We start from the raw sequence: 15,844 nt of genomic DNA, 5'->3' as shown, positions 1-15,844 counted from the left end.
AAAAAAATCCCCATGGTACAATTTGACTAGCACAAATCTCTCAATATGCTGACAAACATCTGTTACTCCATCAGCATTAGTAGCACAAATCATCTGTAATCTTGGCTGTGTACCATTTATGGCATGACAGAAAACAGCAGAGGAACCCAGCAAGACCATGTACACAGTAATTTGTACATACAAACATTTCTTACTTTAGCTTCTTTTCTCATCTGGATGAACTCATAACCCAGACAGCTGACAAACAATGATGCAAGACAGCAGCTGGGGGACTTTGGAATAAAGCTGAAGCATGGGAGTGACAGATTAGCAGCAATGACAAAACAAGAGAAAGAGGAGCTATTGTGGGGAAGGTTACAACTGTAGTTATCAAGGGGAGAGGGGGGGGGAGGGGACAGAAAAAATAGAGGTAAATGGAGCAAGGGGACCAGACTAAAGTACAATCAAAGATTTTTCTGGCCCACAGGGTGTTCTAAGAAAGGAACACTGCTGGTAGCCAGATAGCTCCCACCTACCTTTCACTAATGTGCTTCCTAGCCAATGGGGAACAGAACAAGTGCTAAGATTGAGACAAAGCTCACAAATTCCAGCCCCGCCCCTCAGGAGTCAATGTAAATACATTTACATGCCAGTCGAAGTTCTCATGAATAGGCAGGATGAAGGATAATGTGAGGGATGCTTCTGTAAAAAATCAACAATGGCCAAGTTTATAACAGACTGGTCCAGTATTCACCAGCATTTTCTTTATGTTTGACCTCACTGCACCTGGATGTGGAGTGAATCATCCACTAGCCACCAGATGTGGATGAGATGGTTTGAGTTACATCATTGATTTTTTTTCTACCTGCGGGGGAACGCTCAATTTCAACCTATTCCTTCCCCACTCTGGAACAGATGAAACGGAAAATGTATTTGATTGAAGCACTTGCAAAAATATAAATGATAAATAAAGGAAGTTTAATTACACAAGGTATAATGTTAGCACCACCTTTCCATTACACTTACCATTTTTTTTCCTTCTTTTACAACTTCACCAATAGTTCTTCATATTCTTCAAGTTTTTGTAATTAATCATTTTATTGGTCAGTTGGTTCAGCACTAGCTCTAATGCGTGATTAACTAGGTCATTAATTCAACTTCTCACATTATCTGTGCACATAAATCGAGACAAACCAAGCTATTACCGTATTTTCTGGTATGTCCTTTCTCAGACTAAATCTCAAGTCAGGCCCTGAATGGCTCTGTTCATTTCTTTGATTTCAATGATGTTTGCACAACATAGAAAATTAAGAGTGGAGGTGTAAACCCTAATGTTTCTAGGCTTTTGCATTTCCACTAGATTTTCAGCACAGCTAAAACAAAATAAAACCATTCATGAAAATACACAAATAAATGAAATAACCTCCTTAAAATCAATTGAGACCACCTCACCACCAATTAAGTTCTAATACCCTGAGCCACACCAATCAATTTGCATCGTCACAACCAACCACAAAAAAGATAGAATAATTCTATAAACAACATTTTAGGATGCATCTGAACTTCACATGTCAGAGACAACTTAAACTGTTTATGCAATTATTCCAACGTCTTTAGATAGAGGTGGTGTACTACAGGCTCTCTGGAAACCTACTGACCTATATATCTGGCTTCAGACGAGATGCTGGATGAAGAGTCAGATGTTGCTGATTCATGACCTTTCACAATCTCAATATTACGAACTCTGTTAGATTGAGACTGCCTTTCACTGGATGATGGGCAAGATGGTAGATGACCATGTGCGACTTTAGAACCAGCACTGTCTGCAAAGATTAAATTTGCTGTCAGCAGGTAATTACTATGGTAGTAAATATTAGTTTTCACTGTACATATAAAATTCTTCTTTGATCCTCTACTTTAAACTGCAGTTCAGCCAAAAAAATTGCACCATGAAATTATACAAAATACTGGGGATTTTTTAGTTAGTATAAATATCAAAAAAAGGTGGAAGGCAGGAAATGAACACAAGGCATTTCTATTGGCCTGAAGCTGATAACTAATTGGGAATAAAAATGATCTTAGATCGACACAAAAGGCTGGAGCAACTCAGCGCAGCATCTCTAGAGAGAAGGAAGTGGGTGACGTTTTGGGGCGAGACCCTTCGGTCCATTCTTCTCTCCAGCGATGCTGCCTGCCCCGCTGAGTTGCTCCAGCTTTTTGTGTCTATCTTCGGTTTAAACCAGCATCTGCAGTTCCTTCTTACACATAAAAAATATCTTGCTTGTTTTACCCAGCAGATCAGTGAATGTTTTCAATGCAGTTCACAACCAATTTTTGTTGGTTTAAGGAACGTGGAAAAAAGATGGCAACGGTATTGAATGTTCAAAGCAGCTGCTAATAATTTTTGAGAAATAGTCCTGATTAGTTTATACTGAGAACTTAAATGTTCATATGGCCCCAATATACTTTGCCATACAAAATGTTTATTGACCGATTTTGTTCAGAATGTGCTGCCAACTTCTAAATCCAAATCAGTGAAAGCAGACAATAAAATAGATTGGAAGTACCACTGGCTGGGAAGCATTCGGTTAATTTCATATCAATGGAAGCGCAATTTACATGGTTAGCCGTCTCAATACAGCAGTGCAAATCTATTGAGAAATTTGACTACATTTCATTACATTTAGCTTGTTCAATACAGAAAAGCTTTCAATGTTCTCAATAAATGCAGTGTAGATTAAACAGTAGAAATATTTATATTCAGAGGAAAGCAAGGAAAAATAAAACCAAATGTTCTTGATTATAGTTTTAACAATGGCTGCAACTGTCTTTCCATCTGTTACCTCCTTTTGCAAATCTTGCCCAATTCAGTTGTGCATATTTTTGTAGCAATTGTATGTTTCAACTACAGCCAACCCCACTTCTTTAATTTAATTCATTATACCTGCATTACAAATTCATAAAGGAAAAGGACTGAGGATTTCCCTTCATGGAAAACAAGATCAGCATCAGTCTGAAGAAGTCCCCCACCTGAAACGTCACCTTTCCATGTCCTCCAGTGATGCTACCTGACCCGCTGAGTTACTCCAGCATTTTGTGTTTTTTTAATGCTTCACACTTGCCAGACCATTTTATTGCAAAAGCTGTAGTTTTTGGCATCAGGGTTTAATATTCCATATGAGCTAGAGCTCTAGTTCCTTTGCTTTCAAAACAAAGTTACATAACTTTGCTCCTCTCATCTCAATTACTAATATTGTTACAGCTTATCTTTCAAAACATTTCTCTAGGAGCTCTGTTCTATAGCTTATGCAATCTATCCTGAATGTATAGTGGATCTTGCAGTAATAACGACAGTGAAACTGAAAGCAATGTATGGACTAAGCACAGCTCCAGTTAAATATTGTTGTCAAATAATTTTTCTTCCATTTTTTCTTCTTCCATTGAGCAAACTATTGACAGCCTAATCCATTTATTCACAAAATGCTGGAGTAACTCAGCAGGTCAGGCAGCATCTCGGGAGAGAAGGAATGGGTGACGTTTCGGGTCGAGACCCTTCTTCAGACTGATGTCGGGGGTGGGACAAAGGAAGGATATAGGTGGAGACAGGAAGATAGAGGGAGATCTGGGAAGGAGGAGGGGAAGGGAGGGACAGAGGAGCTATCTGAAGTTGGAGAAGTCAACGTTCATACCACCGGGCCGCAAACTGCCCAGGCGAAATATGAGGTGCTGCTCCTCCAATTTCCGGCGGGCCTCACTATGGCACTGGAGGAGGCCCATGACAGAGAGGTCAGACTGGGAATGGGAGGGGGAGTTAAAGTGCTGGGCCACCGGGAGATCAGTTGCGTTAATGCGGACCGAGCGCAGGTGTTCAGCGAAGCGATCGCCGAGCCTGCTCTTGGTTTCGCCGATATAAATAAGTTGACATCTAGAGCAGCGGATGCAATAGATGAGGTTGGAGGAGGTGCAGGTGAACCTCTGTCTCACCTGGAAAGACTGTTTGGGTCCTTTGATGGAGTTGAGGGGGGAGGTAAAGGGACAGGTGTTGCATCTCGTGCGGTTGCAAGGGAAAGTGCCCGGGGTTAGGGTGGTTTGGGTAGGAAGGGACGAGTGGACCAGGGAGTTGCGGAGGGAACTGTCTCTGCGGAACGCAGAGAGGAAAGGGGATGGGAAGATATGGCCAGTGGTGGGGTCCTGTTGTAGGTGACGGAAATGTTGGTGGATAATATGTTGGATCCGCTGGCTGGTGGGGTGGAAGGTGAGAACGAGGGGGATCCTGTCCTTGTTGCGAGTGGGGGGAGGGGGAGCAAGAGCGGAGTTGCGGGATGTAGAAGAGACCCTAGTGAGAGCCTCATCTATAATGGAGGAGGGGAAGCCCCGTTTTCTGAAAAAACGAGGACATCTCGGAAGCCCTAGTCTGAAACACCTCATCCCGGGCGCAGATGCAACGTAGACGGAGGAATTGGGAGTAGGGGATAGACTTTTTGCAGGGGACCGGGTGGGAAGAAGTGTAGTCCAGATAGCTGTGCGAGTCGGTGGGCTTGTAGTAAATGTCCGTCACTAGTTTTTCTCCTGTGATGGAGATGGTGAGGTCCAGAAACGGGAGGGAGATGTCAGAGATAGTCCAGGTATATTTAAGGGCAGGATGGAAATTGGAGGGGAAACCACGAGGCAGAAGATGGAGGCGCAGGCAAGTCCCAAGGAAGCAGATGTGGCTGTGGTAGCGAGTCTGGGTCAAGATGTGGTCGTAGAGTAGGAGGGCAGGAGAAATCACAGAGGGGGAGTGTGGTAGCGAGTCTGGGTCAAGATGTGGTCGTAGAGTATGTGGTAGCGAGTCTGGGTCAAGATGTGGTCGTAGAGTAGTGGTAGCGAGTGACAGCCTAATCCATCTTGATTCTCAGAAATAAGTACTTTGACAAGTATTAATAAATTACTCATATATAGCCCCGATGACATTATACCACTTTTTAGGCCTTGTATACAAAAGCAGGGATGTAATGTTGAGGCTCCATAAGGCCTACAAACTCCATACAGACAGCACCGGCAGTCAGGATCGAACCAGAGTGTCTGGCGCTGTGAGGCAGCAACTCTATCGCTGCATCACCATGCCAAAATTTTCAAGTGATGAATATAGCATACATTATTCAGTGAAATAATCCTCTGATTTGGAATGATAAGACAAGCAGAAAAGGCAAACACACTAATATGCATTACCGGACACATCATATTTACAATATTTTGAACAATTGGATTCCTTCGAGCATTTACCACAGAACGGTAACATTAGAAGTCCAAGGTATTTCCCAAATAAAAAGCAAATGGAGGCGTAACACATAACGTCAAGTGAAAGCGTGTTCGTTGTTATATCTTTAGTTACATCAGAGCAATAATGTTTTTATAACCAATTCATAAAACATTATTTTTTAGCAAAGTACAGATAAAATTAACACTGCTGTTACATCAAAGCAAATTGAATTTTTACAAACCTACTTAATTTATTGGCTTGATAACACAATTATCAATTTAACCTTCCAATTAACTTTCTCTATTATAATTATAAATTTAATGGAGAGAAGGCGATGGATATTCTAAACAACAAAGCAAGGCAAAACTAACAGGAGTTTTCTGGTTGGCTATCAGTGACTGGTGGAGTTCTGCAAGGTTCGATGCTTGGGGCCGCTACTCTTCACATTGTATATTAATGATTTGGGCGAGGGGATTTAAGGCTTTGTGGCAAAGCTTGCGGATGATACGATAATAGGTGGAGGGGCAGGTGGTTTAGGGATTCTGCAGAAGGACGGACAGGTTGGCAGAGTGGGCAGAGAAGTGGCAGAAGGAATATAGTGTAGCAAAGTGTGGAGTCATGCATTTTGGTAGTAGGAATAAAGGTGTAAACTATTTTCTAAATGGGGTGAGAATCTAGAAATCGGAAGTGCAAAGGGACTTGGAGAGCTGGTGTAGGATACCCAATCTGCAAGTAGAATCAATAGTAAAGAAAGCTAGCATTTATTTCAAGAGGGCTTGTACACAAAAATAGGGATGCAATGTTGAGGCTCTATAAGGCGCTGGTAAGGCCACATTTGGAATATTGTGAACAATTTTGGGCACCATGTCAAAGGAAGAATTGGCTGGCTCTGGAGAGGGTCCAGAGGAGATTTACAAGAATGATCCCAGGAATCAGTAGGTTAACCTATGATAAGGGTTTGTCGGCACTGGGCCTGTACTCGCTGGAGTTTAGAAGAATGAGGGGGGACATTGAAATGTACAGAATAGTGACAGGCTTGGATAGAGTGGATGTAGAGAGGATGTTTCCACTAGTAGGAGAGCCTATGACTGGAAGTCATAGCCTCAGAATTAAAAGACATTCTTTTAGGAAGGAGATGAGGAGAAATTTATATAGTCAGAGGGTGGTGAATCTGTGGAATTCTTTGCTAGTTCTAGTCAGTGAATATTTTTTAGGCAGCGACAGATTCTTGATTAGTACAAGTGTCAGAGGTTATGGAGAGAAGGCAAGAGAATGGGGTTAGGAGGGAGAGATCAATCATGATTGAATGGCAGAGTAGACGATGGTCTGAATGGCTTAATTCTACTCCTATCCCTTATGACCTAATGATTAAATATTTCTGTCAATTGTACCTCATCGCCTCATTCTCCAAATACTTTATTTATAGCATTATCAATGCAACTTCACAGACAGCAGTATGTAATCCCCATACTTCAATTCCTTGCTTCAAATCATTAGTTTAGATAACATTTATTTTGGATTTCTCATCAACCTTTTTTAAACATTTAATAGTTTTGATAAGGGATTTGTGATAGTAATTTTAGCTGCCAATAAATCATTTCTGAAATTGTTAAATCCAAATGTTATACCAATAATATTTTTTCCTCCCATGTACAGGGTGGAGTTTTTTTTTAAATGCTTAATTTATTGGCTTGATAACACAATTAACAATTCAACCTCCCGATTATGACAATTATGCAGCTCAAAACTACGGTGAACCATCATGATTAAAGGCACTCAAATTATTTCATATTTTGTACATCTTTATTTCCAGTACATTACTGAATGGTTCAGTGCTTCTTTCAGCCTTACACAGTAACAAAGTGTATATGGTTTGTTAAAAACTAAATACACCGAATAAATGGCAAGCTGGATTGGCTTTGCTCAATCTTTAATTTATGTTGCAGTTTAACTTCATTATGATTGTGACAACTAGAGAAGGGCAAAATAAACTTAATAACAAGTTTAAAATAGTTGTTTTACCATAGTTTAATGACGTATCCCCACAAAACTGTTTTTTCTAAAGATAGATCTATTTGGTTGGGCATTTAAAACCCAAATCACTATTAAAGGGCTTTGAAATAATATTCAACTCACATTTCATCTGGTTTCATCACTGCTTCCTGTATGTAGCTCATAACATAGCACGTCACACTTTACCTGTTTCTGCAATTATCTTTAACTTAAATAAACATGCAAAGAGTGCTAACATCATACTGTTTCAGTTCAAAATCGATTATCAAAATAACACTAATATTTTCCATTCCATTCAATTGTACTCAAATACAGTCCTATGCAAATCAACACTGATCAGTTACCAAGTCGCAACTTGGCCTGAATTCAGTCTACCTGGTTAACTCCACCTGCTGTACAAGCAGGAATCCATGCCTAGGCATTTTTCATTAACCACAGTAGCACATAACATATTATGCCAATATTGTATTTCTACCTCTTAGTTTCTCCTATTCTCGGTAAGTATTTCATCTTGCTTGATTTTCTTTAATGAGATTGGTAGAGGGAAGCATTTCTACACGTAGGACGTAAATTTTCCCATTTCTACTCGCAACAAATTTAGGTCCTATTCTGAGAATATTCCCAATTCTATATTGACTCTATCAATTAAAACATCTCTTATGATATATTTGACTCCATAGTTTCCTTCTAAAATGATAAAATAGCAAACAGACTCATCTGCTAACCACACCTCTATGTACATGGAGATTGAGACCAGGAATAACTGGTTCTCAAATATTCCAGACTTTGCAATAATGAACACACAGAATCTGGCTCAAAGAAATACACTACTTGCATTTCTTAAATACTTACACACCGAATGTAAATTTTTCTAAACAGGCTCACTGGTTGGTTTAAATAGCTGTCCCCATGCAACTGCATTGTATAATCTCACTTTACAGTAAAGGTTAACAAGCAGTTTAATATAACCAAATACTGGTTACGAGAAAAGTAACATGCCCGACTCACATCTTTGCATGCAATGTAACCACTTTAACTTCAATTTAGGATGAACATACCTACAGAAACTGGACTGCTGGACTCGTCCACAGTTAACTTAAGTTGCTGAATAAAGTCAGGATCATACACAGCTCTTTCTTGCCATATGTTCAGGACTCGTTCCATTTGCTTCTTACAGCTTTGCTCAGATTCTCTAGGAAAAGAGAAATAAAGGTTAACATTTTCATTTTGAGTGAATTCTGCTAATATTGTGGCACTTGACAATATAGTGCGGCAAATGAAACATATTTAGCATTGACAAATCAGTAAGGTTTGGCAAAGAATGCAATTATGTATGTTGGAATAAACCTTTGAAAAATGGGCTTAAATCGTTTGTGTTTACAAAAACTATTTTTTTGATGAAGAGAAGATTTTACTAAGCCTGCCTATCTCACATCAGTCAGACTTTGTAAAATAATGCAAAACTGTGATACTTCAAGGAACATTCACAGATCACACACTTTAATGTGACGTAAATACACTGAATAATATACCGATCAGCCAAAACATTATGACCACTGACATGTGAAGTGAATAACATTGGTTATCTTGTTACAATGGTACCTGTCAAGGGGTGGGATGTATTAGGCAGCAAGTGAACATTCATTTCTTGATGTGTTGGATGCAGGAGAAATGGGCAGGAGTAAAGACCTGAGCGACTTTGACAAGGGCCAAATTGTTATGGCCAGACGACTGGGTCAGAGCATCTCTGAAATGGCAAGGCTTGTGGGGTGCTCCCGGTCAGCAGTGGTGAGTACCTACCAACAGTGGGCCGACGAGGGACAAACCACAAACCAGCGACAGGGTGTTGGGCGCCAAGGCTCATCGATGCGTGAGGGTATCGAAGGCTATCCCGTCTGGTCCGAACCGACTGTGGGAAGACGAGAAGCCAGTGGAGGGAGTGTGATGCTCTGGGCAATGTTCTGCTGGGAAACTCTGGGTCTGACCATTTATGTGGACGTCAATTTGACACGTGTCACCTACCTAAACATCGTTGCACACCAGGTACACCCCTTCATGGCAATAGTATTTCCTGGGAGTGGCCTCTTTCAGCAGGATAATGCGCCCTACTACACTGCACACATTGTACGGAAATGTTTAGAGGAACATGATGAAGTGTTCACGGTGTGGCCCTGGCCTCCAAATTCTTCAGATCTCAATCCGATTGAGCATCTGTGGGATGTGCTGGATCGACAAATCCAATCCATGGTGGCTCCACCTCGCAACTTACAGGACTTGAAGGATCTGCTGCTAATGTTTTGGTACCAGATACCACAGGACACCTTCAGGGGTCTTGGAGTCCATGCCTCGGCGGGTCGGCGCTTTTTTTGGGTGGCACACGGAGGACCAACAGCATATTCGGCAGGTGGCCATAATGTTTTTTGGCTGATCAGTGTATATCAATGCCATTCTTTATGTGTAACTGCACATAGTATACCATACTCATTTTTATAATTGTAGCAGTGTTTCTATTTCCTTGGTTACTTACAACAGACCCATATAGAGCTCTGTCTGTGGAGATTGATTAGTTGTACCTCAGTAGATGGGTCTACATTCCAGAAGGACATTTCCAGCTTCTTTAGAGGACAGGAACTCAAGGCAGCTTCCTTCCTACTGACAAACAGCCCCCCATCATTCCTCAATATTTTTGATTTGGGTTAAAAACCGTACCTGGCAACATGTGAAAATGCATCCACCAGAACTCCTTCAAAGGCCTTGGTGAATTCAGGACCTTTCCTCTTACTGTTCTGAATGACGTCATTAGCCAGATAGATGAATGTCAATTTCCTGCTTGGTTTAGCTAGATGTGGTTAAGAAAAGTTTCTGTCAATGTAAAATATACAGACATTCATATAGATAACAAATATAATTGTACTCTTACTAACAGTTTGGTTTAAACATGAAAATCGGGAGAACAAGGCTGGTCAGTCCCTCAAGATAGACATAAAATGCTGGAGTAACTCAATGGGACAGGCAGCACCTCTGGAGAGAATGGGTGATAATTCGAGTCGAGACCCTTCTTCAGACCCTCAAGCCTTTTCTGCCATTTAATGAGATCTTGGCTGATTTGACCGTAACCTAAACTTTGGACTCCTGCATACCGATGGTAACTTTCTCCCCCCACCACTCCACACATAATTAAGCATGCCTTTACCCTAGAAATAATCATAAACTAATCTTCTACTAGCCTTTTGGGAAGAGAATTCCAAACATTCGTAAATTTCTGAGAAAAATAATTATTCCTTATAATCCATGTCTTAAATGGAAGATAGACACAAAATGCTGGAGTAACTCAGCAGGACAGGCAGCCTCTCTGGAGAGAAGGAGTGGGTAACGTTTTGGGTTGAGACACTTCTTCAGACTGATGTCAGGGGAGATAAAATGTAGTCAGAGACAGTAAACTGGTAGAAGAAGGGGGAGGTGGATGGAGAGCGAGGGAAAGCAAGGGCTACGTGAAGTTAGAGAACGCAATGATCATACCGCTGGGGTGTAAGCTACCCAAGCAATATATAAGGCGCTGTTCCTCCAATTTGCACTGGGTCTCACTCTGACAATGGAGGAGGCCCAGGACGGAAAGTCATCTTCAATTACTTCAATTTTCCAGGCCCCACTACCTCATCTTTACTATGGATATTCAGTCACTCTACATCATCTCCCACCAGGAAGGTCTTAAAGCCCTCCGTTTCTTCCTCGACTAGGGTGATGGAGGAACTGAAGGAAATCCACATTAGGCAGGAAATGGTTTTGGGTAGACTGATGGGACTGAAGGCTGATAAATTCCCAGGGCCTGATGGTCTGCATCCCAGGGTACTTAAGGAGGTGGCTCTAGAAATAGTAGAAGCATTGGAGATCATTTTTCAATGTTCTATAGATTCAGGATCAGTTCCTGTGGATTGGAGGATAGCAAATGTTATCCCACTTTTTAAGAAAGGAGGGAGAGAGAAAACGGGTAATTATAGACCAGTTAGTCTGACATCAGTGGTGGGGAAGATGCTGGAGTCAATTATAAAAGACGAAATTGCTGAGCATTTGGATAGCAGTAACAGGATCATTCCGAGTCAGCATGGATTTACGAAGGGGAAATCATGCTTGACAAATCTACTGGAATTTTTTGAGGATGTAACTAGGAAAATTGACAGGGGAGAGTCAGTGGATGTGGTGTACCTCGACTTTCAGAAAGCCTTCGACAAGGTCCCACATAGGAGATTAGTGGGCAAAATTAGAGCACATGGTATTGGGGGTAGGGTACTGACATGGATAGAAAATTGGTTGACAGACAGAAAGCAAAGAGTGGGGATAAATGGGTCCCTTTCGGAATGGCAGGCAGTGACCAGTGGGGTACCGCAAGGTTCGGTGCTGGGACCCCAGCTATTTACGATATACATTAATGACTTAGATGAAGGGATTAAAAGTACCATTAGCAAATTTGCAGATGATACTAAGCTGGGGGGTAGTGTGAATTGTGAGGAAGATGCAATAAGGCTGCAGGGTGACTTGGACAGGTTGTGTGAGTGGGCGGATACATGGCAGATGCAGTTTAATGTAGATAAGTGTGAGGTTATTCACTTTGGAAGTAAGAATAGAAAGGCAGATTATTATCTGAATGGTGTCAAGTTAGGAAGAGGGGATGTTCAACGAGATCTGGGTGTCCTAGTGCATCAGTCACTGAAAGGAAGCATGCAGGTACAGCAGGCAGTGAAGAAAGCCAATGGAATGTTGGCCTTCATAACAAGAGGAGTTGAGTATAGGAGCAAAGAGGTCCTTCTACAGTTGTACCGGTCCCTGGTGAGACCGCACCTGGAGTACTGTGTGCAGTTTTGGCCTCCAAATTTGAGGAAGGATATTCTTGCTATTGAGGGCGTGCAGCGTAGGTTCACTAGGTTAAATCCCGGAATGGCGGGACTGTCGTATGTTGAAAGGCTGGAGCAATTAGGCTTGTATACACTGGAATTTAGAAGGATGAGGGGGATCTTATTGAAACATATAAGATAATTAGGGGATTGGACACATTAGAGGCAGGAAACATGTTCCCAATGTTGGGGGAGTCCAGAACAAGAGGCCACAGTTTAAGAATAAGGGGTAGGCCATTTAGAACGGAGATGAGGAAGAACTTTTTCAGTCAGAGAGTGGTGAAGGTGTGGAATTCTCTGCCTCAGAAGGCAGTGGAGGCCAGTTCGTTGGATGCTTTCAAGAGAGAGCTGGATAGAGCTCTTAAGGATAGCGGAGTGAGGGGGTATGGGGAGAAGGCAGGAACGGGGTACTGATTGAGAGTGATCAGCCATGATCGCATTGAATGGCGGTGCTGGCTCGAAGGGCTGAATGGCCTACTCCTGCACCTATTGTCTATTGACTGCAGGACCAGCCACTTTCTGTCTACTAACACTCTCCTCTGCCTAGCAGAGCTGGTCCTTACTCTTAACAACTTCTCCTTCGATTCTTCACACTTCCTCCAAATCCATGGAGTAGCTACGGGCACTCACAAGGGCCCCAGCTATGCCTGCCTCTTTGTAGGGTACGTCGAACAATCACTGTCCCAGACGTACACAGGCCCCATACTCGAACTCTACCTATGCTACATTGACTATTGCATCGGTGCTGCCTCCTGCACCTATACAGAACTCATGGACTTCATCAACTTCACGACTAATTTCCATCCTGCACTCAAATTCACTTGGACCATCTCCAATATCTCCCTACCTTTTCTAGATCTCACCATCTCCATCACAGGAGACAGACTATTGACCGACATCTACTACAAACCTACTGACTCCCATAGCAATCTAGACTATACATCTTCCCACCCTGCATCCTGTAAAGACTCTATCCCCTACTCTCAATTCCTCCATCTATGCCGCATCTGCACCCAGGATGAGGTGTTCCATGCCAGGTCATCGGAGATGTCTTCATTCTTTAGGGAACAGGGGTTCCTCTCTTCCGTTATAGATGAGGGTCTCACTAGGGTCTCCTCGATATCCCGCAGCTCCACTCATGCTCCCTCTCCCCCCATTCTTAACAAGGACAGTCCCACTTATTCTCACCTTCCACCCCAACAGTCATCGCATACAGCACATAAACCTCCCATAATTTGCCACTTCCAACAGGATCCCATTACTAGCCACATCTTCCCATCTCCACTCCTTTCTGCTTTCCAAAGAGACCGTTCCCTCCGCAACTCCCTGGTCAACTCGTCCCTTCCCACCCAAACCACCCCTTCCACAGGAACTTTTCCCTGCAACCGCAGGAGATGCCCTATACCTCCCCCCCTCGACTCCATCCAAGGACCCCGACAGTCTTTTGAGCTGAGGCAGAGGTTCACTTGCACCTCCTCCAATCTCCATCCAAGGAACCCGACAGTCTTTTCAGGTGAGGCAGAGGTTCACTTGCACCTCCTCCAATCTCAACTTTATCCGCTGTTCCAGGTGTGGACTCCTGTACATCGGCGAGACCAGGCACCGGCTCGACGATTGTTTCGCTGAACAACTCGGCTCAGTTTGCCCAAACCTACCTGATCTTCCGGATGCTCAACCCTTTAACTCCCACTCCCATTTCCACACTGGCCTTTCTGTCCTGGGCCTCCTCCATTGTCAGAGTGAGGCCCAGCACAAATTGGAGGAACAGCACCTCATATTTCGCTTGGGTAGATTACTCCCCAGCGGTATGAATATTGACTTCTCTAACTTCAAGTAGCCCTTGCTTTCCCTCTCTCTCCATCCCCTCCCCCTTCTCCTACCAGTCTTACTGTCTCCGACTACATTTTATCTCTGTACTGCCCACTCCCCTGACATCAGTCTGAAGAAGGGTCTCAACCCGAAACGTCACCCATTCCTTCTCTCCCGAGATGCTGCCTGACCTGCTGAGTTACTCCAGCATTTTGTGAATAAAAACCTTCGATTTGTACCAGCATCTGGAGTTATTTTCTTATACTGCTCTCTAGTTGTTGGTAGGATGAATCAGTTGCCGCTTAACAGCTGGAAAGAAACTATGGTATGGTACTTTATTTGTCACAGGAGCAGTGAAATTCATTTTTGTATACAGTTCAGTACGTATCACGTATAAGCAGTTAGATACGTATTAAATAAGCATCTCAGATACAGTACAAGTGTATAGCAGTAGTACACTGAAACGGAATACAGAGTTGCCTGTTTGGTGCCATTTTCACGTCCCAGTTGTTACGTATAGGGATCTTGATCTGACCATCTGTTGCCCTAGCGGCATTCACATACTACATCAGTTATGACAATACGCAAATTACTTGTTTGAAGTAAATTCTACAATTGAATTACTGAAATACTCATTACCATTAGTTTCAAAAGTAGTCTATTTCACAAGAATTTTGTACAATAATCCTAGCACCACTGCAGAAATGTGTAGCATGGGCAATAGTTCAAGCTTGACAATGTGCTAATATAATAATTGGGCTATATCCATTTCAAACATTTTCAGTTCAAATTTTAAAAAAATGTTTCTTCTAGTCTGACCACAATAAAACCCAGGAATAAAACTTAACGGCATCACATTGGAATACAACCAAGTATTAGCAGTTGACATCCATCTAAACAACTCATTCAAAAAAGTTTTTAAAAGATTAAGGGAGGGTGGGGGTCCAAGTCCTTATCGAGTGAAACCTGAACTGACAATCCACGGTGGTACTGAGGGGATGTCACAGGTGGCGTGTATCAGTTTAATCTTTGCTACAGGAAGTAAATAATAATAATAATGCATTACATTTATATAGCGCTTTTCAAACATTCAAAGACGCTTTACAGGGATTACTAGAACATAGAGAAGAAAATAAATAGATAAATAAGTAAGCGAACAGAAGAAGGAGACAGAAGATGAGGTGACGGTCAGTGGTTGAAGGCAGTGCTGAACAGGTGAGACTTCAGTGATGTTTTGAATGTGGTGAGTGAGGAGTCTCTGACGGTTTGGGGTAGTGAGTTCCAGAGGGTGGGAGCAGCGATGGAGAAAGTCCTGTCCCCCCAGGATCTGAGTTTGGTCCGGATGGGGGGGGACAGAAGGTTGGCAGCAGCAGAGCGTGCAGGTGGGAGTGTGCCTGTGGAGGAGGTCAGTCAGGTAGGATGGGGCCAGGTTATGGAGGGCTTTGTAGGTCATGAGGAGGATTTTGTACTGGATTCTCTGGGGGATGGGGAGCCAGTGGAGCTTGTAAAGGACGGGGGTGATATGGTCACGGATCGGGGAGTGGGTGAGTAGACGGGCAGCGGAGTTTTGAATGTATTGAAGTTTACTGATGATTTTTGAGGGTGAGCCATAGAGGAGGCTGTTGCAATAGTCCAGACGGGAGGTGATGAAGGCGTGGATGAGGGTTTCTGCAGCTGTGGAGGAGAGGGATGGATGGAGACGGGCGATGTTTTTGAGGTGGAAGAAGGCTGTCTTTGTGATGTGTTTGATGTGTTTATCGAAGGAGAGGGATTGATCAAAGATGATTCCAAGATTCCAGATGTGAGGGGAGGTGGATACTGGGAGACCATCAATATTGAGGATGAAGTTTTGGGTGGATTTGGTGAGCGTTTTTGGACCAATGATGATGTGTTTGTGTTTGTAGTTATTTAA

The 15,844-nt window shown here is 42.7% G+C and overlaps 1 protein-coding gene across 5 annotated transcripts in view; it reads right to left on the bottom strand.

Annotated features, from left to right (window-relative positions):
* Positions 1-15,844, bottom strand: part of rprd1b (regulation of nuclear pre-mRNA domain containing 1B) — a 29,340-nt gene that overhangs the window by 11,956 nt on the left and 1,540 nt on the right. For 3 of the 5 annotated variants that reach the window (XM_078418971.1, XM_078418972.1, XM_078418974.1), the window contains exons 2-4: positions 9,944-10,073; positions 8,293-8,426; positions 1,638-1,802 (exon numbers count right to left, since the gene is read on the bottom strand). In XM_078418971.1, coding sequence (XP_078275097.1) covers positions 1,638-1,802; positions 8,293-8,426; positions 9,944-10,073 — 429 coding nt within the window. The remainder of the gene's footprint in view (positions 1-1,637; positions 1,803-8,292; positions 8,427-9,943; positions 10,074-15,844) is intronic. The other 2 variants (XM_078418975.1, XM_078418976.1) reach the window with 1 other exon arrangement.

Source organism: Rhinoraja longicauda, chromosome 22 (genome assembly GCF_053455715.1).
Source record: "Rhinoraja longicauda isolate Sanriku21f chromosome 22, sRhiLon1.1, whole genome shotgun sequence".
Taxonomy (NCBI): domain Eukaryota; kingdom Metazoa; phylum Chordata; class Chondrichthyes; order Rajiformes; family Arhynchobatidae; genus Rhinoraja; species Rhinoraja longicauda.
Note: the sequence above shows the minus strand (reverse complement) of the source record. Positions and strands in the feature narration are given on the sequence as shown.